This window comes from Meriones unguiculatus, chromosome 17, assembly GCF_030254825.1.
Source record: "Meriones unguiculatus strain TT.TT164.6M chromosome 17, Bangor_MerUng_6.1, whole genome shotgun sequence".
Classification (NCBI taxonomy): Eukaryota; Metazoa; Chordata; class Mammalia; order Rodentia; family Muridae; genus Meriones; species Meriones unguiculatus.
The window spans coordinates 37203825-37229280 of NC_083364.1; the positions used below are offsets into that span (position 1 = coordinate 37203825).

Below are 25456 nucleotides of genomic sequence, written 5' to 3' on the forward strand. Positions count from 1 at the left end.
TTGCCAATGATCAAGAGGATCGCTTGATAAAGGTGAGGGGGAAATCTCATGAAGAAAACATAGTAAGCCTTAACTTCCATACCCTTAAAAACAGAGCTTTAACTGGGTAGTGGTGGCACAAGCCTTTATTCCCAGCAACTGGAAGGCAGAGGCAGATGGATATCGGTAAGTTCAAGGCCAGCCTGGTCTACAAAGTGAGTTCCAGGGCAAACAAAGCTAAATAGAGAAACCCTGACTCAAAAAAATAAAAAATTAAAACAACAACCCCCCCCCAAAATAAAATAAAATAAAAATAAAAAACCAGCCCAGACCTTCAGAATACATGAAAGCAGAATCTTACAGAATGAGGAAAAATAAGATAAAAAAGTTCATGGTCACTTAGATTTCGACATTTGCCTCCCAATAACTGACATATGTAGGAATAAAGTTAGTAAGGCCATTGAAGACCTGAATAATACCGCCAACAAGCTTGCCCTAGCGTTTACAGAATATTCTCCCCGCAACAGCAACATTCACATTCTTTTCACTAACAGGAAACATAAGGATGTTTCAGGTAAGGTTTTGGTAAATTTAAAAGTATTCGGTTCAGTTGAATAAAATATTTCTCTGAAGGAGGAAATAATCAGAGACAAACAACAGGAAGGTAATGGAAAAATCCCCAAATATTTTGAAGGTAAAGAATGTTAAGTAACTAAGAACAGCGAGTAAGCTATAGAAACTAGCAGAAGTTTCACAACAGAACTGAAATTACAATACATTTTGAACGAATGAAACAAAAAAAATGCAGAATATCAAAACTGTAAGGTATAGCTAACAAATTCATATCAACAAGTTTGTATATCATCAAAGAAGAAAGTTCTCAAAGCAGTGACCTCAGACCTCGGCTTTGAACTTAAGAATTAGAAATTAAAAAAAAAGAAAGAAAGAAAGAAAGGAAGTAGAAAAGTGGCATTGGGGACGGAAGTGGGACAAGGACACATTAAGTATCAAAGTAAGACTCAAACAGGTACAAAACAAGAAAAAAAATGAGAACACAGACTTTATTAGCTATTTTTCTGTTGCTTTAAAAAAAAAACAAAAAACAAAAAAACGCCATGACCAAGACAACTTAGAGAAGAAAGGAGTTATTTGGGTTTATGGTTCCACAGGGATTAGAGTCCGTCATGGCAACAAGCAGCAAACCTGGAGGCAGGAGCCGAATGCTGACAGTTCACATCTTGAAAGGCAAAGCACAAAGCAGAGGGAGAGCACCAAGAGTGGAGGGGGCGCATTAAAACCTCAAAGAGCACCCCTAGTGACATGCCCCCTCCAGCAAGGCCGCGCGTCCAAAACTTCCCAAACAGCACCACCGTCTGGAGACCAAGCTGCCACGCTCTTGCCCATATGCGGGACGTTGTCATTTAAACTGCCAGCCAGTTTAACAAATGATGATGCAGAAGAGCAGCAGCCCTCCACCCAGACTGATAAGAACAAGCTAAGATACAAATGACCAAAACCAGGAATAAAAGAGATTCTGTCATTGGAGAGTCCATGCATATCAAGAGGACAAGAGCAGAGTACGGCAGTGCTCACCTTTAATCCCAGCATCCAGGAGGCAGAGGCGGGCAGATCTCTGTGAGTTCAAGGTCAGCCTGGACTACACAGCAGGTTAGAGGGCAGCGAGGGCCACGTAGTGAGACCCTGCCTAAAAAAAAGAAAAAGGAAAAGAAAGGAAAGTATCTTCTTTCTAGTGATACAAATAGAATGCCATAAGTGGAATAATTTATAAATAACAAAAAATTATTTGGCTACGGGTTCTGATGACTATGAAGTCTAGAATCAGAAGCTACCTAGGTTAGGGCCTAGTTGATACATTGTAACACAGAAAAAGAGAGCCCATGGCAGATATGGAAGTGGGGAAGGGGAAGAGAAGGACGAGGAAGGAAGGAGAGGAAGAGAGATGAACTGATCATTTTATCAGAAACCCAGTCCTCCCAGGACAGAGCACCACTCCAGTTATGAGAACAGAGCCACCCTGGCTGAACCACCTAAGGATCCTTCTTTCGACACTTAGATTAGAGATTCAGTTCCCACACATAAACCTTGTGGGACACCATAAGCCATAGCACACACTTTATATTGTTCCTCTGTAATAAAGCAATTTTAAAGATGTATTAACAGCTGAGTGATACTCCATTGTGTAAAAGTACCACATTTTCATTACCCATTCATCAGCTGATGGACATCTAGGCTCTTTCCACTTCCTGGCTATTGTACACTTACACAATGGAATATTAGTCAGCTACTAAAGATGAAATTATGGGATGCACAGGTAAATGAATGGGACTGGAATCATCATCCGTGAGGTAACCCAGACTAAGAAAAACAAATGTTGTATGTTTTCTCTTCTATGTGAATGTTAGCTTTAGGTATGTGTGATTCATTTAGAATACCCATAGAGGTAGGAAACTAGTAAGGGGTCGCTAGGAGTGTGCTTTTAAGACAGGCTGGGCGTGGTGGCGCACGCCTGTAATCCCAGCACTCTGGGTGGCAGAGGCAGGTGGATCTCTGTGAGTTCGAGGCCAGCCTGGTCTACAAAGTGAGTCCAGGACAGTCAGGGCTACACAGAGAAGCCCTGTCTAAAAATAGAAAGAAAGAAAGAAAGAAAGAAAGAAAGAGAGAGAGAGAGAGAGAAAGAAAAGGAAAAAGATAGGAGACAGAATTGAGTGATAAAAAAGGAGGAAGAGAGGATAATGGAATAGGAAAGATGAAATGCAGTGGGAGGGTAAACAATAGATAATGGGAAAGAATAACACTTTTGAAAAGCCATTCTTAATATTGTAGAAGCTTCATTATATATACATATATACATATATATTACAAGTTATTAAAGTTATATATATATATCTTTAAATGGAGTTGTCCTATAATGGGACAGTACTCCTCCAACAAGATACCATGTGCTAGCAAATAAAAACCCTAGTACCAGAATGGGTTACCTCTTTTTGAATCATTGGCCAGTGGGGTCCCATAGAACCCTCAAACGTTATAGACTGGACCCACTGTTCTTGGCTACCCTCCAGAATCTGACCAGCTTCCATAGTGCTGGAAGGTGATGTGAACGCTACTGGAGGAGAAAAGGACTCATCAGTCCCACCCAGCTGTGCACCCTTTGAGCTTCCTATAATAACTGACCCGGCAGGATATGCCCACCAGCGCAATAGTGACACAGCTCTTACGGGGGTAACCAACCACTTTCTGATTGATCTAAGGTCTGCACCATGAGATGAAACCCATATGTGGCACTGTGATGGGGCCAAGAACCTGTGGATGGATAGGCCACAGGCCCCTGAGGAGAACCTAATACTGCCAAATAGACACCATTAAAACAGCTCTCAGTGACATACTGCTACACCCATAGACCCTAGCAGCCTTTACCAGAGAAACTTTCTTGAAGTGCATGGCAGATAGCAGAGACCTTCAACCAGTCAGCATATAGAGAACACGAGACTAGAGTGCTTGCCCTGAATGGGACGTGCAGACTGCATTCCTCACTCCAAGGCTCAGGACCTCTAAACAGGGGCAGAAAGACGTTAAGAGAGGTGGTAGATCACCTCAAGGAGACAGTCTGTTCCGGACACGGCAGGGCGCTGGCACTTCCGTACTCGTGATGACTGGGACTGCATGATACTTGCTGCAAGCTCCAGCCACACAAAATCCCACCGTGGACAGAGGAGGTAGGAACAAAATTCCACCGCTGGACGAGCTATTGGCATTTGAAAGCTGCTGGGAGAAGGAAAATAAATTTTATTTTTAATTTATTTTTCTTAAAAAAAAAAAAAAAAAAAAGCCCCAGTTGACCTGGAACTCACAATCCATAGACAGGACTGGCCTTGAATTCACAGAGATCTGCCTGCCTCTGCGTCCCAGAATTTTGGGATTAAAGGCTTGCACCCATAGACCCAGCCTGAGAGTCAGTTTGCTCTAACGGTGTGACCTCCAGGAGGCTGGCCACACCTAGGGCAGTCCCCACTACCCAGAGCAGTGGGCAAGACAAGTTGGCCTCAGTGGGTTCAAAGAAGAAGGAAGCTGGAGGCCTGGTGGGTAGGGAGGACGGGGCAGGGGGGATCTGGAAGGAGCTGAGAGCAAGGGCTGAATAGGATCAAAATTCATTGTAGGAAATTCCCAAATAATTAATAAAAATATTTTTTTAAAAGAAGAAACAGTGAGAGGGATGGCTTGGCAATTTGAAGCACCTTCACCGATTGTAGAGGGCACATGTTCACTCCAGCACCCACATGGGGAGGTCCACGGCCTCCTACAACTCCAGGTCTAGGGGATCGATCAGGTGTCCTCTTCTGAACTCAAGTGAGCGTGCCCCCACACGCAGACATTGTTACAAATAAAAAGAAATGCTTTAAAAAGATGTGTTGGAGGGCTAGATTGCTTGCATAGCATGCCCAAGGTCCTGTCCTGGGTCCAGTCCCTAGCAGCAGATACACACACACACATACGCACACGCACACACACTGGGGAGCTCTTTCCAGAAAACTTTATGATGCTCCAATTTAAAATAAAGCAATTAGTATCACCAGGTGTGGTGGTGCATATCTTCAATCCCAACACCCGGGAGACAGACACAAGTAATCGCCGTGAGTTCAGGGCCAGCCTAGTCTACATGGTGAGTTCTAGGCCAGCCAGAGTTACACAGTACGACTCTATCTCAAAAGAAAAGAAAAAGTAATTATCAAGTCCTAACTAAAAAGTTCTTCAGATTTATTACAGTTTGGCGTATGAATTTTTACAGAAATGCGCTTTAGATATTTAGAGTGAAAAAATGAACTAAAAATAATGTCTTAGGAAAACAGTAATGCTAAGAGGTCCTATACCATCTAATTTTATAGACAGGATATATTTTAATTAGCATAACGATTATATCAATGATTGCTTCATCTTAGGAAATTTAAATATTTCCCAGGAATCCAATCACAGTAAACAGTATGGAATAAAATTTCAAGCCAGTGTCTATAATTTAGATGATTTAGAATTTAGATGATCACATATAAGTAATATCAGTTAATAGCTGTTTTATTTTGTAGCTTCTTATAAAATATGTATTGATTTTCTGAATACATTAGGAGACTCTTCTCTACAATTATGTATGCTAAGGCAGATCTATAATGTTTGTTCTGTTTCACCACAGGAGTCCTACAGGGTACGAAGATAAGATTTTAACCTAAGTGTCTTAAAATGCTGATTCCCTGGTCACATTTTAAACATGATCTGACCAGTCAATTTCAACAGTATCTGTTCTTGTAATTGAGGGACGCTATTTTGTTTTTGTTTGGTTTTTCAAGACAGGGTTTCTCTGTGTAGCCCTGGCTGTCCTGGACAGGTCACTGTCATGGTCACTCTGTAGACCAGGCTGGACTTGAACTCGCAGAGATCCACCTGCCTCTGCCTCCTGAGTGCTAGATTAAAGGTATGTGCCACTACCATCTGGCTGAGGACTGTGGCATTTTCTAAAAATAAGTTTGATTAATTTTTCCAAAGCTATACATAATTTGAGCTAAGCGTGGTAGTACATGCCTGTAATCCTAACACTTGGAATGCAGAGAAAGGAAGACTGTTAAGTTCAGGGCTAGTCTGGACTAGAACGAGACCCTGAGTTGGTGGGATTGGAGGCGGGGACTATATAAACATTACATGCTGAGACTGGGGTGGTTTGAATGAAATGTTCCTCACAGGTTTGGGCACACTTGGTCCCAGTTGGTAGTTCCGTTTGGGTTGGGGTTAGGGGCGGGGCAAGGTTGGCCTTGTGGGGGGATGGGGGGAACCCTATCACTGGACATGGGCTTGGAGGTTTCCAAGCCACACAAGATTTGAAAGCCACATGCTGGACCCAATTTGATTTCTTGGCTTCCTGATTGTGGTTTAAGATGTGAACTCTCAAGCTGCTGCTCCAGGCAATCTGCTTGCTTGCCGCCATGCTTCCTTGCAGTGATACCATATTTTTATACTGTCAGATGTAATGTTAATAATGTATTGATATAATTACATGATACAATATTATGTCATATATAATCATCATTACATAAATATGTATTTCACTATATACATATATTTAAGGTTGACCTTTACTCAGACCAGTGTATCATACACAAAGGTTATTTGGCCAATATAACAAGCAAACAGACAAAAACTCCTCACTTCAAACATTTCTGCGCGCTGAACTGTTTTGTTCACTTAACCCCTGTTAGAAACTCCCCAAGTGCTAGATCCTGTGAGAGGATGCAAAAGACATGTTCCCTGTTCTCAGAGAGTGTGAGGTCCTCGTGGAGGAATTTCACAGCATGCATCCAACACACACAGATGTGGACCTAAGAATGAGCGTCATGAAAATGTGTTTTAATTCCCAAGATGCAAGTCAGCAAGTCCTCTCCTCCTAAGATGTCTGGAGTTTAGAAATGAATTCTTGGAAACTGTACGTGAGCCCAAGGCAGGCTGTTGCCAGGCTGCCTGACAGTTAATGTGGTTTGGTTCACATGGGAAAGTGTGTGTACATTTTCTGTGTATGTACAGACACTCGAAAGTTGTCTGTGAGTGTGTTTAGGGTTGTGCAAGCCCCTGATGAAGCTGGGCTTCAAGTTGTCTATGTGAAATTCTCAAAACGCATGCCCATGCCTTCCTCACAGGGTCAGCCTCAAACTTCAGCTTTTTCCGATGGATGAAGTCCTTCCTGATCCCTTCCTGCAGGTTTGTGCCTCCTGGGGCTGGTACAGGAGGGATGAGTGTCCCAGAGTCTGGGGAGGTCCTGAGCAGTCTTGCTCCTGGCTGTGCTTGGGCCTGGGCTGTGGTGTGGAACCTGACAAGCTCCGTGAAGTTGGCGGTTGCCTCTCACTGCCCTCCACACTAGGTACCCGGGCCTTGCTCCTCCCTGCTCCAACACACCTCTCTCCCAGCTCTGGCTCTTCAGAACCTCCTACAGGCTCATGCCCTCTTCCTTTCATGTCCTGGGTCTTCATGAGCCAGGCCTTCATCTAGAACCTGATTGTTGGGTGACAGGTAACTAGAATTGATCTCAGTGCATTACGGTCTAAGACACATTCCCACCAATACTTCATCATGTCCAAGATGAAAGCCCAAGGAAATGGGAAAAGGGATCTCATGTTTCTCAGCAAAGACCAAAGGCTGTAGTTAAGAGTCATGGTACCAGTGACAACACACTAGCCAAGTATGAACACAAATGAGAGGCCCTGGAGGACTGCTGTGGGACCACGTGCTCACATACACAGAAGGGGAGGCCTGATAGAGAAGGGTGTGGTCCCTGTAACCCCTCCCTTCTCTAGCAGGAAGCCAGAACTTCCTTATTGAGGCCTCATGGTTCTGGGAACTTCTTTTGCTTTCTGCCCCCTTTCAGTATCAGTGAGAAGCCAAAGCTGCCGGTCAGGGTTTATCTGGTTTCATTTTGATGGTTTGATTTTTGAAACTCTAGATGTCTGGTTTGTACTTGCCATTATTGGCCCCTTCCACACCCAGACACTACAAATGAAGTTTAGGACCTGTTCCCATTGATCCCAGGTGTAAGCTTAGAATCCTTTTTCTCTCTTTGTCTCTCCCTCTTTGGCTTTTTAAAAAAAGTGTGGTAAACAGAATTTGTCATCCTAACCATCTGTAAGTATATAGTCATGATATTAAATACAATGATATTGTCATATAACCATCATCACCATTCATCTCCAGAATGGAAACTCCATGCCCACTGTACTCTGAAACCCCTGGCACCATTTGCTTTTTTTTTTTTTTTTTAACCTATATGTATTGGAGAGGGGGATATATGTAGGAGCCCAACAGGCCAGAGTTGTTAGAGCTCTCTGGAGCTGGAGTCACAGGCAGTTGAAGCTGCCCAACTTGGAACTGAACTCCGGTTCTAAGCAAGCGCATTCTTTTCTCTTAACCGCGGAGCCATCTCTCCAGCTCCTACCCCAGCATCCTTTTTGAGGGAGCTCTTTGGGAATGATCCCAATCTGTTCCGGTTGGCATGAGGTCTGAGACTTTGGTGCTAGTGCTTGGGATGACAAAGAAAAAGGTGGACAGTTATGGAAGCGAACAGAGGAGTCAAGAGATTTGAGGGCCCTGGAACAGAGGAGGGGAAGAGAATGAGCATTCTGTATGCCGTATTGCTGGTTGTTAAGGGTCCTTGGAGCTGTGGTAAATGGGGGGTAACCTCTGCCTCACCTCTAGTCTGAGGCAGGAGGCTGGCTCAGGTCACAGTACACCTGCACAGATCTCTTTCCTCCGCGATCTAGCACTGAAAGTAGATTAAGTGGAAATAGGTTTGGTATAGAAGCTGCCTACAAAATTCTGAGCTTCAAATGTGTGGGTGGGGATTATTTGGTATAATCTGATTTACAAGAATATACTTAGTCATTTCTGCCTTGAAAGCCTAAAAAAATGGCCACTGGAGTTCAACGAGGTTCCTTCTGCTGTGCTCCAAATTCCTGGAATGCCACCTCCAAGGTCACGGCAGGCCACTGTAGTGGGAGAGTGTTCCAAGGAGAAGCAGCCCTGTGATTGGACAGAAGTCAGTCCACACAGCTCTTCACTCAGTACGTGGCTTGTGAAGTGGAGCCTCGGCCAAGTCAGCATCAAACTTGCTGGCCACACCTCGGCCCCTGGGATCCTGGGTGTGTCCTATGATGAGTTAGAAGAGGGAAGGCCAAGAAGGGGCTTAAAAATAGAAACTGGTAATCGTAGTTTTGACTATTTCCAAAATGTCCTTCAAAACCAAAGGAGAGTCACAGTTAAGTGCGTTTGGGCAGAATGATTCAGCTATATTCTGTCCTCTGTGATACCTGTGCCTCACAGTTATTCTGTGAGGTTAACCCTGACCTTTAGAAGGCTTTCTTCCCGGGAGCCCTAGCAACTGTCCAGAGGACAGTCTGCAGCAATTCTAGAAAGCTGAATTTCCCTGAATCCAGAAGAATGTGTGGCTTTTACCTGTTTAAAACAAAACAAAACAAAAACAAAAAAAACAATAAGACATAATATTGATTGTCTAGTGTGGCATTTTGGCCACGTCTGTTTTTGTTTGTTTTTTTTTTTTTCTAGTTCCACCCTTATGAAAGCAAACTCAGCTCTCAGGAACGCCCAATCTAACTTAGATTCATTATCAGACAGCTGTCATGCTTGACTCATGTGACCGACCTAAGTCCCACAGCCTCACAGCCTCGTGCTTTTCACATCGCTCTTTGTATTTTGTTTTACATCCCCGATTTGAACACTTGAGCATTATTCTGAGTAAAGTAGCTGATTCTTTTGGGGGTAAGATGGTCCCAGGAAATCTGTGCCTCTGTGAGAACTCGAGGGCCCTTCAGGCTGTGGGCCTGCAAGGGCGGTGGAGCAGGTGAGAAAACAGAGGCCAGTGAAGACAGAGGCGTCCCGAGGCCACAAACTGATGAGAGACATAGTCAAGAGCTGCTCTGCTTTCTCCAGCCTCTAACACCTTCCTCTGGCGCAGCCTGGAATGTAATCTTCAGCAGCACACATCCTCATTTGTCTTTACCTTGGTGCCCAAAGCCCTGGGCACTCAAGTCTTAGCTGCTTGCTGAGTAACCTTGGCGTCCTGGAAACCACTGCTCACTCAACTTCCTTCCTTTTTCTTTTTTTCTTTTCCTTCTTTCTTTTTATATAATGCCTTTTATTTATTTATCCCCTGATAATTCCATACATGCAAGCAATGCATCTTGATGACACATGCCATGTCCTCCAGGCACCTGCAACACACCCCCCTTTCCCATATCACATCCTCTCCTTTTTTGTAAGAACACCGAGGCCGATCAGTGCCGCCTGCTGGGATTTTGCTTGATCTTGTTGGCTTGACCGTGTGTGGGCAGTCGGGGCGGCAACGAGTTTATGAGGGCAGTGGCCATGCCATGTCCAGAGGATAGCATTGTACAGCACTCCTCCCTGGTCTCTGTCTTTTTCTTACTGCCCCTCAGCCTCAGTGACAGGGATGTATACAGAGGTCTCATTTAGGGCTGAGTGCTCAATAGAGACCTATTCTCGGCACTTTACCGGTGAGGAGTCTGTATGAACTGCCTCTCTGGGTCTGACTGAGGGCACTAATCTGGGGGTGTAAGCAATAACCGTTTAGAAGGCGGTTTGACAACATGTTCTTTAGCAGAACGACAGGAACAGGGCCTGTGACTTCTGGGGCCATCGCCTCTGACCAGGTTTGTGGTAGCAAGCCTTAACTCTTTCCTATGTAGCGGATCTCAGATCCAATCCAGAAGCAGTTGGTTACCCCGTAACCTTCTGCCACGATTGCAGCCACAGGCATATCCTGCCTGGAAGGGAGGTTTTGTGGCATGTAAGTCTGGCTGCAAAACAAAACAAAACAAAAACTGATGCCCTTTCCCACTGATGCCCTTTCTCCCCCTCCCTGCCCTCTGGTTAGAAGGTATAGTTTTATACTATTCCACTTAAGAACAGCTAATGTTACTCTCTTTACATCACTTGATACAGTATCTCCGACTTTGAATTCACAGACTGTTGTAGTCAGCATCAATTAAATACATGCTAAGTGTTGGTACAGCTGGCGTTTGCACAGTGTCCCGATCCAGGGCAGACTGGCTCCACAGTTCATCTCTGCTGCTTCCCTTCTCCCCATCCTATGTCTCTCCCTGAAGGAGCCTGAGGTCCAGCCGGGAGCAGATCATCTTGGCGCCATCCCCAGCCAAGGTTGATGTGGCAATGACTCAGCTTACCCAGGACAATGCAGACTTTGCCACCCGAGACCGTTATCACCATTCGTCCCTTGTGAGTCGGGAACAACTGATGCCTCCCTACTAGAACCTTACTGGACCCCGCCTTTCCAGGAGCCGCTGTGGAGATGGGGGACCCAAATCTCAGAACCTTTAGAAGAAACGTCAACACAGCTTCAGACACCAGAAATCACTCGCTGGTCAGAAGTGGCAGGTCTATCCAGACATTAGGTATGGCCGTGGCTTCCACATGTGCCCACCCTGAAGAGCCCACAGGCCACCAGGCTCATCAGGTGACACTAAGGCAATCAGATGTGGGAAACCAAAACCAGATTTCTTATTGTAAGGGCCACAATAAACACTTATTTTTAATTAAATTTTTTAAAAATATATACTACACTCGCCTGATTCCAAGCTACGGAAGTATAATCATACGTAGGGTAAAAAAATCTCCTGCTCCTTGGTCCTCATCTGCTTGGCACCCATCCCCCATCCCAGGGGTAACTGCTTCGCATACATAGAGAAACCAACTCTTTGCAAACAGGAAAGGGGGTTCCTACCATATCCTTTCCATCCACAAATGCAGCTCTGTATACCTATGCCCTGAGTCTTGCTTTTCCCCCTTAGTCTGCCTTGGAAGCATTTCCACGCTGACGCTTACACGGTTTCCTCATTACATCTCCGTGTCTGAATGCGCCGGAATTTATTTAATCAGTCTCAAGATGACGGTACCCTGATTCATTCTGATATTTTGCTATTACGGCCACTTCTGTAATGAGCCGTTATATCTGCGTGCACAGTCGTGAGGCCTACCTGCAGACAGAGTCTCAGAAGGAGAATGAGGGATCCGGGGAGGGGTGTGTGCGCTCATAGGCTGTTACTGTATGGAGAGGTGATTTTCAGTAAAATAGTCGAATAACCAGCCAGGCATGGATGTCACCTGGAATCCTAAGCCTGGAGAGATGGAGACAAGAGGATCAAAAGTTTGAAGCCAGTCTGGGCTGTACAGTAAGACCCTGTATGGCGGGGGAGCGCTGTCAAAAATGTAAGTCCCCGACTCCCGGACACCTTTGCAGCTGTTTTGTGGCAAGAATGGCCCAAGGCGACAGGACTCTGGGTTCCCCGGTGAGCTGGGCCTGACTCTCATCACAAGTGGCCAGCACTGAGAGCAGGAAGTTCAGCCCTGGCTCCAGTCCCACCACAGAGCATGGAGGGATGGACGGCCAGCTCACTGCAGACTCTTCCGTACATTCTCCTGGGAGGCCGTGCTAACCCTCCCGGCGGCATGTGTTCAAAGTGATGGAGCCAGGTTTTTGGAAGAGCCGTGGACTTCTCATCTCTAACAGGTGGCACCCACAATTCAGTGGGAACACATTTTATGAGAAGACGCCTGCATGTTGGAAGGGCCAGCTTAGAGTAGGTGAGGGCGGAGAGATCCTCACCTCTCGGATCTAGCGGAGGGGTCAGCTAGATCTTACAGCGTTCTCTTCTGGAAAAAAGATCTCATTCGTGATGGCTGGAAACAAACGGAGCCTTGCTTAAAGAACCTTAGACACTTCTAAAGCATGCAGACTTGCTTGCTTGGAAGAAACACCACAGAAAGGGCCAGCAAGATGGCCTAGTGATGACACTCGCTGCCAAGCCTGACCACCTGAGTTTTATTCCCAGAAGCCACATGATAGAAGGGGAGAACCCATTTCTAGAAGTTGTCCTCTGACCTCCACAGGGGTGCTGTGATATTTCACCACATAGACACACAGGCACGCACACACGCACGCACACACACACATTAATAAAATAAAAAAAAAAAAAACTTAAGAGGAACCATCATAAAGAGAGAGCTACTGAGGGGCTGGGGAAATGGCTCAGTGGTTAAGAACACTTACTGCTCTTGCAGAGGACCCAGGTTCAATTCCCAGCACTCATGTCAGGCAGCTCACAAACACTGGTAACTCCGGTTCCAGGGGATCCAATACCCTCTAGCCTCCATGGGTCCTCCATGTAATACGCATAACCTCATTCAAATACATACATACATAAAATTTTTTAAAATAATTTTTAAAGGACACGGTCTGGAGAGATGGCTCAGTGGTTAAGAACATTCCTTGCTCTTCCAGAAGACCCAGGCTCAATTCCCAGCACCTATGTGGTAGTTTACAACTGTCTGTAACTCCATTTCTAGGGGATCAGAGACCCTCTCCTGACCTCTGCAGGCACCAGAGAATGGAGTATACAGCCATATGAGGGGGAAAATATCAACACACATAAAATAAAATAAAATAAAATAAAATAAAATAAAATAAAATAAAATAATACGAAAGAGACAGGCTGAGCTGGGTTTAGTAACATGGTTTAGTAACAGCACTTAGGAGGTCGATGTAGGAGGATGGTGAAGGACTGAGGGCAGCGAGACCTGAGGACTTGCTATGTTTTCATTTCTGTTTTGTTGACAGGATCTCAATGTGGTTCAGGCTAGCCTGGAACTCACCATGTAGCCAAGGATAGCTTCCTCAGCCTCAAGATCTGAGGACCACTCCCCACCACCACCACACAGACCGTTTTTTTTTTTTCCAAGACAGGATTTCTCTGTTTAGCCTTGGCTGCTCTGGACTCACTTTGTAGACCAGGCTGGCCTTGAACTCATAGAGATCCACCTGCCTCTACCTCCCCAAGTGCCTCCGTACCTGACTCTGAAGGTCCTTTTAAAGAAGAACCTGCATTCCTGTGGCTGCCATGATTAACCGCACAGACTATATGCCTTTAAAACAGGAAATACATTTTCTTCATGGCTCTGGAGTACAGAAGTCCCAAATCCGTCCTACTGAGTCAAAAACCAAGGTCAAGAATCCAAGCTGAACTGCCCCACCCCTCTGGGAAAACGTGTGCCTTCTTTAGCTTTGGTACAATTTCTGGATTTGTGGCCACATCACTTCAATTCAAAGCCAACACTACAGGTCACGGCTGCCATGACATTGCCTTCTAAGGACTTCTGGAGTCCATCTCCACTCTGTTTTCTAAGGAGACATGTGACTCTTCAGAAGCCCAAGATAACTTAGACCAGTGGTTCTCAACCTTCCTAGTGCTGTAATACAGTTCCTCATGTTGTGGTGACCCCCCCCACACACCATGAAATTATTTCATTGCTACTTCATAGCTGTAGTTTTGCTACTGTTACGATTCATAATATAAATATCCCTGTAAAGGGTTATTTAACCTCTAAGTGGTTGAAACCCAGAATCTGAGAACCAATGATCTTTATGAAGGCTCCACCTCAAGAACCTTGATTTGATCACATTTGCAAAGGCATTTTGAAGTGAGGAGACCGCTGGCAGGGCCTGAGCAACAGGACATACACACCTAGGGACCATTTTCTGCCCAGCACAGAAGACTTTGACTGCACCTGCCTCTGCTATTCTGAAGTCAGCAGGCCAGGCTGAAAGAGCACCCACTCTGAAGAAGGTGATGAGCTGGAAGAGCAACAGAGCTTCAACAAGATGATACTGAGGGCAAAAATAATACCCAGAAGACTCAAAAAGAGCATCTTTTGATGTGATTCCTCTTACAGAGAAGAACAAGGGAGGACTCAGTCATGACAAAACCCAGAAACTCTGCACTCGGCTGTCAGGGATTCCAAAGGGAACAGCTCAGTGTTCTGGGGTTGGGAGCGGATGCTAAGCAGGTTGAACCTCTAATAGGATCTAAAAAGCTTGTGTTTAACCCCAGCTAGGTCACACAGCTGTGACATTCATCAGGCTTCCACCTAGGTCCCTTGGAAGTAGATGTTTATAAGGCACTACTTCAGTAGGGAGAGAGAGGCTGGAATGAGAGGAGCAAGGCAAGGAGCAAGGATCTGCAGCCATGCAGGAGCACGTGGCCAGACGCCTCCTCATGGAGGGCCTGAGGGACTGCAGAACCCCTGTCTCAAGACCCTCTTCCAGAGGGAGGAGGAGTCAGGATTTATCTCCTTGTTCCTGATTCCCCAAACTAAAGGGGGAGCCCAGGAGGACATCAGCCACCTGCACTCGGAATGTCCACATATGGACGTGCCCAGCAGTTCCTCGCCAAGACAGCCCGGCTAGAGTCCGCCTGGAAGGGCTCGTCACAGCTGAGATGGAACAAGCAGCCTGCCCAGAGACAGGTGGTCCAGGTGATACCCGAGGTGGCACATTCATGTCATATAGAACCCACAGGTTGCAGGTCAGTACGGTGACTCAACATGCCTGTCAGTGGCTCCTTCAGACAAGGTTTAATGTGTGTATTAGTCGGGGGTCTCTAGAGGAACAGCACCGATGGAATGTAGATTTCTTAACTATAGACCAGGTGCCTTTAAAACAGCAGAAATAACATTTTTTTTCACGGCTCTGATGTACAGAACGTTGGGCAGCTAGCCCAACGTCAGCTGTTTCCTGATGGGAAAGGTCAAGAATCGGGCGGAGGTTCCGCCCGTGTGGCTGGATATCTCAGCCGATCTTCTGCCTACATTGGAGTCACAAGGAAGTAGGTTCGAATACCAGGGAAGGAACGCCTCTGCAGCAGGGTAGATGAACTTGCTGATAAAAGCGGGAGCAAGAAGGCAGAAAGCACGAGCTTCCTCCTTCTGCGCTGATTATGTAGGCTGCCACCAGAAGGTGTGGCCTGGATTTGGGGTGGATCTTCTTGCCTCAAATGCCCAACTGCCCGAGTTTCAGTTTGTCTCACCTGGGCCAAGTTTACAACAAATATTAGCCACCACGTGATCCTAAAGGATGTTCTTGAATGTCGGCCCATTTAGTGTATGTGGCACCATACACCAGAAATATTTTCCAAACGTGTGGCAGATCCCGGGCCTAAAAGTTTCACCCATGAGTTCACAGCTGTAGGAGACAATTTTCTGAATGAATAAATTTATGTCTGGTCTTTTGGGACCACGAATGAGTCCCTTCCCTCAAGCCCTTTGTGGTTGCTCTACCTAATAGTTCATCTGCCTGCCTCCCCACCATCCATTGATCCGATCGTTAACTTAGCTGTCCACTCCCCATCTATCAGTCAATCCCTCCGTCTCCTCAGGGCTGGAGAAACTCCACTCGGCGCTTCATAGGCCAGCGTGTGCTGACACCCGCTTCACCTGATCCAGGGAATTTACCAGCTGTAGAACTATCTCAGGTGAAGATGCAATCACAGGTCACTCAAAGAGCTCAACCATCATCCCTGGCAGCCCAGTCTCAGAGCATTCTTTATTTTAAAAAATGTTTTTGTGTTGTGTAGATGAGTGTTTTACTTGCATGTATATGCTTGGTGCCTATAGAGGCCAGAAGAGGGCTTCGGGTCCCCCCAGATCAGGGTTACAGACGATTGTGAGCTGCCGTGTGGGTGCTGGGAATTGGCCCTAGGTCTTCAGGAAGAGCAGCTAGCGCTCTTCACCTCTCAGCCATCCTTCCAGCCCGACTCACCTCCCAAGAGCATTGTTGAGCTCAAGGCTGGGAACCAGAACTGTCTCAATTTTCTCTAGCTAGAAGTCATGCTAATCCACCCTTCCATCTACATAACCAGGCGCAGCATGCATAAATCATTGAAGCTGATGTGGAGTCAGTTCAGGAGTCAGTCAGTCTCTTCGGGTCTCCTGCTCAGAGTGTTTAAAGATGGCACCCAGCCAGACAGTGGGGGCACCCACCTTTAATCAAAACACTCAGGAGGCAGAGGCCGGTGCATCTCTGAGTTCAAGACAATCACGACCAGCCTGGTCTACAGAGCTAGCTTCAAGACAGCCAGGGCTACCCAGAGAAATCCTGTTTTCAACTCCACCTCCTAAAAAGATGGGACACAAGGTGCCAGTTTACATATAAACTATTATTTCTTTGTAGGTGAGTAGCTGTGCCTACAAGGAGGTCTGAGAGATCTAAAGTATCAAATGGAGTTGGAGGCAGCTGTGAGCTGCCTGACAGGGGGCTAGGATTTGAACTCAGGTCCTCTGCAAGAGTGGTCTAGCTCTCTTAATCACTGAGCTATCTCTTCAGCTCCACTTTATGTATTAACTCTCTGAAAGGGCACAAACAACACTTCTTCTGACAACAGTAGTGGATAAATGATGCTGATGTCAGCCGTTTGAGTCAAGGCCCCTGTGTCTAACATCTTTTTTCTTGTTGTCTAAGAAGTTACAACCCCAAAGTCCCTTAGATAAGGGGCCAAGGCCCAGCCTGCCAGTCACCAGCATCATCTGAAAAGAGAGGGGACCGCTTCACATTCCTCGACTTTCTGTCTTGGGGCTCTGCTCACTGATGAACAAGGTCCAACTTCTGACCAATCAGATAGGCTCCTCTTTTCAAACATTACACCCCATGAACCAGGTTCATGGTTTAGATGGGTGTGTGGCTATTTCTTCCTGCCACGTACGTCTTCTGACACTGCAGCAAGCAGAGGGTGGCTTGCTAGAGAGTTACTGCGAGACAAGATAACTAAGGGGGCGGAAGAGCCAGCCTAGACCTCTGAAGATGCAAGGGCCAGTTATCTGAAGTTCTAAGAGTCGTATATCCGCAGAGTGTCCACTGTAGCAATAGCTTGCAGAAGTGAGTTGTGAGGAAGGATTATTTGTTTATTTATTTGGCAGAATCCTGTGTAGCCCAGGCTGGCTCTATGTCATTATATAGCTGAAGATGACCTTGAACTTGCAGTCCTCCTGCCTCCACTGCCCCCACCCCAAGTGCTCTGTGGCATATTCTATGACGCCTGGCATATGTGGTGGGAGAGACCCCACGGCCTCGTGCATATTAGGAAAGCGCTTCTTGTAAAGGTCTCATTTCACTTAGTACTCAGAACTCCATGCATGAGCTGGTAGGAGTTTCCATTCCTGTTTCATAGAGACAAAAGTGAAAAAAAAAAAAAAAAAAGTGTGCCCAGGGTCATAAAGCTCCATCCCCAGCCCAACTTTCTATTCAGTGGCTTGAAACAACAAAAAATATAATTCTCTTACAGTTAGAGATGTCAGAAGCCCAAAATGGGTCTTGCTGAGATAAAATGATGTTGTACAAGCAGAGCCATGTTTTCTCTCCAGCAGTGGTTCTCAACCTGGGAATCGCCGCCATTTTGGCAAACCTCTATCTCCAAAAAACAATTAAGCTATGATTCATAAACAGTAGCAAAATTACCATTATGAAATAGCAACAAAAATTAATTTATGGTTGGGGGGAGTCACCAGAACATACAGGAACAGTGTTAAAGGGTCACAGCATCAGGAAGGTGGAGAACTATTCCCTTAGAGGTTCTTTTGCTTGATTCCTCCAGATTCTAGGAGCTGCCTTTGTTCCTTGCTCTTGTGCCTTCCACCTTTATCCCAGCCATCAGCAAGGACACTCTCTCCAGCCTCTGCTTCTCCATCATAGTTTTCTTTCTGCCTCCCCTGCCTTCCTCTTCTGCTTTTAGGAACCCTTATGATTACATTGGGCCCAAAAAGTAATGCAGCATAATCTCCCCATCTCAGAATCTGTAATCACATGTGCCCAGGTCACCTATCCAGGGGTCCTAGGATGAGGAAGCAGCCATCTTTGAAGGGCATTCCCTGCCTGCCTCAGCAGATGGGCTCAGTTGCAGAGAAGAATAATGAATGCTTCATTTAGGAAATGGCTGAGTGTATGCCCGAGGGACTCGGCGCACAGCTGAGCCACTTGCTGCAAGAGGACCTCAGGAGTACTGAAGAGATGTCAAGAGAGGCTGGAACCCAGATTCTGAAGTGAATTCGAAACCATGTTGCTTAGGAGGCCTGGGAAGGGAAGCTGAGAAGGTGGCTTGTGTGTGAGAGAATTTGCTGTGCGAGCATGAGGACCTGATTTTGAATTCCCTACGCCCACATAAAACGTCAGCCAAAGCCTCACACACTCGTAGGGGTGTGCATACATGCGTGCATGTATCACACACACACACACACACACACACACACACACACCACACAAATTTAAAAATTTAATAAGAGAATGCATAAACCTTAAAACAGAAAAAAAAAAAGATACAACAAAAGGCTTTGAACCAAGGAACAAGGTGAACAGAAACAAATGAGACAGCAGGCAGAGAAAGCAAGCTCACTTGAGTCAACCAACGGGTCTACCTCTCTCTTTTGGGTGACTTTACTAATGTAAACATTATAGTACCCTGGCCCTAGTGCCTTCCTAGCTTTTGTGACCTTGGGAAAGCTTTTTTCCACTTTTGTCTCTATGAAACGGCAATGGAAACTCCTACCAGCTCAAGCGTGGAGCTCTGAGTACTAAATGAAGTGAGACTTTTATAAAAACTTTTTTTTTTTTGAGGAGATGAAGATGGGGGAGGGGACAGTAGGGTTAAGAGCCACCCCCACTAATTTCATGTCAGTTACTGTGGACAGCACAGGAGGAATAAAACCCTCACACGAACTGCAATGCTTCCTGGCACTAGCTGGCTTGACATTTCAGAGCCAGGTGGAGTCCTGCTGCCTCAGGGGGCCATGTGGCATTTTGTAAGCCACACACCGCCTTTAGCCAACAGTGGATCTGGGCCATGTCCAGATCAGATTAGGGAGAACCTCAGAGCTCTGGCCTTCCTCTGTCCTCAGCCTGTCAAATTCTTCTGGTCCCTTCCTATCTCCTACACACCTCTCTAAGCCTTCTCTCCACAATGCCTAGCGCCTTTCGAATTTTTCTTTCTCATTCTTCTGAACCAGGGTGGCTTCCAGAGCAAGCATCCCTCTCCTGGCCTGCCTTAATCCCTCCCAGCCTTGTCTTTTTTGGGGTCCCCATAGGTGACTGAGACAAGAGGCTTGGTGTGGTGGTGGCATGCACTGGAGTTTCTCTGTGCTGGCTTCGCTCCCTCAGAAGCAGGGGAACTACAGATAACTCACTCAAGCTGCCTAGCACCCCCATGCCTTGGAAACATACCGGGCTCCTTCAGGGAGTCTCATCAGCAGAAATGGTTGTCATCTCATAAGCTGAGGCATGGAAGGCCTAAGCCCCTAACTCTTGCTGAGGTATTCTTCTTAGGGAGAAGGTCACATCCAAGTAAAAGAGCAGATGGCAAGGAAATCGTCACCCCTATCCCCACCAAGGTTAGGGGTCCTCCAGCTGGCTGTGCTCCTAGAAAAATTAGCCCATCTCACAACATTGAGTCTGGTGGCATCTCTCTATGTCCTGGATCTAATGAGCTGAACTGAGTGGATGACAGTGAATAGTTCCGTCATTCATCAAGTGAGGGGACCACAGTCTTCTTTTAAGAGGGAGAGTGGCTTCCTAAGTGGGGCCTGAAATGCTGGGCAGCCTGAGTTTCTCTCTTCTCTGAGATACTTTATTTTGGGTTAAAGAGATGGATCAGTGGTTAAAAATGCTTCTGCCTTTGCAGAGGACCAGAGTTTGGTTCCCAGGACCCACAGGACCCTCAGAACCTTCTGTCATTCTAGCTTGAGAGGATCCAACAACCCTCTTTTGGCTTCTTTGCTCACCTGCATACATGTACACACACACACACACACACACACACACACACACCTAAAAAATAAAATATTTAACATTTAGCTTGGTAGTATTGGTACAGGACTTTAACTCCAGCAGTCAGGAGGCAGAGGCAGGTGGATCTCTGTGAGTTCGCAGCCAGCCAGAGTGAGTTCCAGGACAGCCAGTGCGACACAGAGAAACTCCGTGTGGAAAAAAATTTATTTTAATTTTACTTTTAGTTGGGGAGAGTATACAAATATGTGATGACATACATGTCAGCCTAGGTTGAGGCCAGAGGACAACTTTGGGTAGTGGGTTTCAGGGATAAAGCTCTGTTCATCAGGCTTGGCTGATGGCATTTTTACCTGCTGAGCCATAAAACCATCTCAAGAGCTCTTTGTTTCTCTTTTGGAAACAAAACTCTGTGTGGTGTGTGTGTGTGTGTGTGTGTGTGTGTGTGTGTGTGTGCGTGCATGTGCACCTGTGTGCCTGTGTTCCTGGCTGTTTTTGTTAAAGAAGGTACCATATTAAAAGCTAGACTCACCAAATGTGAAGACTACCTTAAAGTATGGGCCATGCAGCAAACCTCAGATCCATCAGGGAAGCCCTGTGAGCAGGTGCCATCTCAGAGCATTAACGGTTGTTCCCCAGCAGCCAGCACGAGGGCCTGGCGAGTGCTGGTTAGTGAGATGGGACGCGAAGTGAGTTAAGAGCCTGGATGGAGCAAACAGCACTGTTTCGAATACAGCCCTCAAACTGAATGTCACAAGGGCTGGTCCTCCACATGGCAGTATCAATCTGCGCTTGAACTCCTGTGACATGGCAACTCTGTGGCCCTGTATCAGTCAGGGCCCACTTACTGCTATCATAAAGATCCCCAGGCCTCAGTGACTTGACAATGTAAATTCGTTCCAGCCCACGTTATAGTCTGATACAAGTCGGAGGGAAACAGGGGCTCTGCACTGTTGCCAGAGTCACAGGCTTCTTCAGTTTACTGGCTGGAACGTTGCTCCCCTTAGTCTTTGTCTTACCGGTCTATTGCTATGATGAACACACTGACCAAAAAAGTGAGTTGGGGAGGAGAGGAGCTTATTCAGTTTATACTTCCACAGCACTGTCCATCACTGAAGGAAGTCAGGACAGGAGCTCAAACAGGGCAGGAGCCTGGAGGCAGGAGCTGATGCAGAGGCCACGGAGGGTGCTGCTTACTGGCTTGCTTCCCGTGGCTCGCTCAGCCTGTTCTCTTACAGGACCCAGGCCCACCAGCCCAGGGATCTCACCACCCACAATGGGCTGGGCCCTCCCCCCACTGATCACTTAGTTAAGAAAATGCCTTACAGCTGGGTATCATGGTGGCATTTCCTCAATCGAGGGTCCGTCCTCTCTGATGACTCTAGCTGTGTCAAGTTCACACAAAACCAGATAGCACAGTCTTCCTCTGAGTTCTCTGCATCCAGCCGGCAGGGAAGGGAAGGGAACAGCACCAGGAGAGTGCCAGGGAGGTGAGGGAATCAGGACCGAAAGGGCGTGTGTCACCTCCTCCCATATTCATTGGTTGGACTAGACACATCATCTGACTGGAGAACAGGCCAGCTGGCTGCTGAGGACGGGGAGGACCAATCTGTAGGAGACATCTGGCCTGTTCCGTCACTGGGCTTCAGGACAAAAACAGGGTCCAAGGCCTTTACTGATGAGGCTCTCCCAGTGTTCCCTGAGTGGGTGTGTGCCTTCACTATTCATCCAGGGACTCGTCTCTCTTCATGTCATGCTTGGAGCTTCATTTTCAGGACTCTCAAGAGCCCTTAAAGTCCAGTGTGGTGGTCTGCACTGGTAGTCCAAGCCATTCATTCAAGCTCGGGGAGCAGCCCAGGATAGCAGGATTTCATCTCAGAGCTGAAATGAAGCCTATGAACAAACATTCTAATTGATGGAAAATTTTTATTTGATTTCTGAGAGAACCAGAAACTATTTGGAACCAAATCTGGGCATAAAGGGATTGACCAAGGTAAACTGTCTTCTTTGGGGGTGGGGGGTGGGGTAAATGAGGCTGACTCAGCACATTTTGAGGATTGACAGTGTTGCTGGAATGATTGCAGGAGCCTCCCAAGGTATCGATTTTGAAGGCAGGCCATTTATTTAGACAGGGGCGTCTCAGTAAGCTGAGAATGTGATTGACTTTGAAACGCTGGCTTGCATGCTGCCATTTACTCACGTACATAAGTGAAAAGTACCACAGTGTACACTTTTAAGTATCGTTTTTCTTGTTGTTTTTCTTGTCGTGTGTATGTGGTATTGTTGCATTACAAAACTTTTCCTGGGGGGGGGGACGCAACACACACATCTACTCAGCCCGGACGGGGAACCCACCACAGACCAGAGTATGGACACCGCCAAAGTCCAACCTGATGTACCAATGGGTAATGACAGGAAGATGGGGGAGGGTTTACTCACAGTAGAGAAATGACTCAAAGATCACTGCATCACCAAAGTCCACCCCGGCATAAGTGACAGTTCACAAGAGCTAGGAACCTGGGGCCTACGGTACAGCCAGCTCAGCTCAGCAGGGTGGAGTGTCCTTTCTAAGTGACTCCATTGATCTAAACCCCTTCCAGGCAGCTGGGCTGCTTCGGGCTTATTTCCAGGCAGTCTTCTCTGCAGTTTGGCTTGTCTAAGAGGGGCTCTAATCGGTCTTGGTTGTCTACTCTGTCAGGGAGGGGCCTAGTGATTCTGATCAGTTTCAGGGACTTCTTAAAGCTGTTTTGAATTGTTTACAGTCCTGCTGAAGGAGCTTCCCAGCAGGATGGTATGTTTCGCACTCTGAGAAAACTGTTATGCAGCCATGTGTGATTGCATATTCACATTGTGTGTGTGTGTGTGTGTGTGTGTGTGTGTGTGTGTGTGTGTGTGTACATGTGGAGGTCTGAGGATGATGTAGGGAACCCTCCTGGTTTTCTATCTTATTTATTAAGCAGAGCCTCTCAATCAAACCCAGAGCTCACTGGTATGGATGGAGTCCATTTGTACTGAAGCTGGCATTATAGGCAAGCTCCCATGCCAATCCAAAGTCCACCCATCTTGCCTGTGCAAGGTGCTCTAACCACCGAGCCATATCCCCAACCCACCTGTAATTATTCTTGGTGTGCCCTGCCGACCTACCCAGCCTGCCAGTCACTCAGCATTTACTGAATGCCTACATGAGCCACAGTTTCTCCTTTGCTCACCTCTGACGCTTGATGACTGCCATTGCTTCCGTGGTAGCCTGAGGCTCCACATACGGGTCCTGAGAATAGAGTGTTCCAGGATGAAGAGGCAAGAACTGAGCGCAGCCCCCAGGTGGCCGGTAGAAAGGAACTGGCCTTGGAATGGGCTGTGCTTGGACGCCGCCACCTAAACCTTCTCAGAATAGTCCTGTGGTGACTCCTGACTGGTCTCCCTGCCCGGACTCTGTTTTCTAGTCTGCCTTAGCTTTTAAGATTGATCAGTGGAGGCCAAGCCCTTGGTGTTGCCCTCGCCATTTTTCCTACACCTTTGCCTTTCTCCCTTCCAATATCTTTTCCCTGTCCAAATTCTTCACTAAAAAACAACACAGCTCCCTCACTCCTCACCCCTCTAGTTACTGGCCCAGCCCTTCCCCCAAACGCAGCCCTCTTGAAAGGTCCTGTCAGGCATCTGGGCTGCTCTTCTCACTCCTCCCCTCTCCACTCCCAGCACTCTCTGTGTCGCCCTGATAGGATGCGGCTCCTCTCTGTTAATCCTCCATGAGGATATTCCATTCTTGCTGGATGTAAAATAACCTACAATAGGCAGACTGAATCCATTCTCCTAATGTGCTAGCTTGTCAAGGCTAGGGACTATCTTATTTGATTTTATTTATTTTGTGTATGAGTGTTTTGCCTGTACGTATGCCCATGTATCACATGTGTGCAGTGCCCGTAAAGGCCAGAAGAGAGCATCAAATCCTTGGCTCTAGAGTTAGAGTTAGTTATAAACTGCCCTGTGGGTTCTGGGAACCAAACGCAACAAGTTTTGCAAGAGCAGCATGTGCTCTTAACCACCGAGCCAGCTCTCCAGCCACCTGTGTTTGTATTTCTTTGACCGGCCAGAGCCTAGCACGCTGCCTGATGGTACAAAGTAGAGGCACATCAACTGCTTCTTGAATGATCATACTGATTGTGACTCTGCATCGCTGGAAGTTGCACATAGTCTCTGTTTCCTTAGGTAGTGGGTTGGGGTGATTTCAGCGGTGGCTGCCTGTTAGCATTAATGGGGTGGGGCAGGTAAGGAATGTTGATGCCCAAGCCCTGTGGCTGGGGAGTCTGGTTTAGTAGAAGAATCCCATGCAGTAGAATTTTGCAAAAGCCAGCCCCCACCCCCCACAAGTCTGATGTCCAGACACTGGCCTAACGTCCAGTTTTCAGCCTCTGCCTACTTCCTCCAGCTCTTGGAGCTCTTCCTCAGGACACTCTTGCACACGTGGCTTGTCCTTGGAACCTTCTCAGAATGGCTGTCTGTCATCAGGCCACACCAGAGGCCATGGAAGTATACTCCAGAGACCCAAGAGATGGATGTAGTCCTGTGTCGAGCAGCAGTTAAGGAGAACTAGAAAAGAGAAGGTGTGAAATATGGGGAGAATGTAAGATGACTGGAAAGAAGGTGTAAACAGAGGAAAAAGAGGCTGAGGAGGAGCTGGAGGAGCAGACACTTCAGAGACACACAAACAAAAGGAGAAGCAGAGATGCCCAGAAACTGACCCACAGACAAAGCACCTACGAACAGACAGCAGCACTTGGCTGGCATCCAGTAGACTTTGAGGAGGATGGAAACTTAGAGGCTTGCGCTGAGTGAGGAGAGGAGTGGCCAGGGCAGTGGCAGGTCTGGGCAGCAGGAAGGTGAGTGTGTAGCACCGATGTGAGCCTGGGCTGAGTGACAGGAGGAAGTGTTGCAAAAGCAATTTTTATTATTATTTTCTCCTTGCAGCTTTGGAGACTCCATCCAGGTCCGGCTCTTGCACAACAGCTATTGTTGGTGGCTGAACACTCTAATCTCCCTGCCCACATGGCACAGTCCCTTCTGGGCTTTCTGCTCCTTCCCTGGGGCCCTGGCCACTTTGCCCAGTGTTCCTGGCATCCCAGGAATTTCCCTACTGCACCAGGGAGGATGTTTCATGCTGCAAGGTTTTGCAAAATAAGAGAGGTTTTATCAGAATCCTATTTCACCAGCGGAGAACGTTCCCGGCTCCTTGGCGTTTACAGTGCGTAACTGATTTTTATCGGAGGAATGTTGTTT

The 25456-nt window shown here is 46.9% G+C and overlaps 1 protein-coding gene across 3 annotated transcripts in view; it reads left to right on the top strand.

The window, feature by feature from the left end:
* Slc12a8 (solute carrier family 12 member 8) overlaps nucleotides 1–11122 on the top strand; it is a 141730-nt gene extending 130608 nt beyond the window's left edge. For 2 of the 3 annotated variants that reach the window (XM_060370278.1, XM_060370276.1), the window contains 2 exons: nucleotides 6675–6735; nucleotides 10671–11122. In XM_060370278.1, the coding sequence (XP_060226261.1) occupies nucleotides 6675–6735; nucleotides 10671–10833 (224 nt within the window). In that variant the 3' untranslated portion in view covers nucleotides 10834–11122. The remainder of the gene's footprint in view (nucleotides 1–6674; nucleotides 6736–10670) is intronic. The other variant, XM_060370279.1, reaches the window with a different exon arrangement.
* Nucleotides 11123–25456: the final 14334 nt, after the last annotated feature.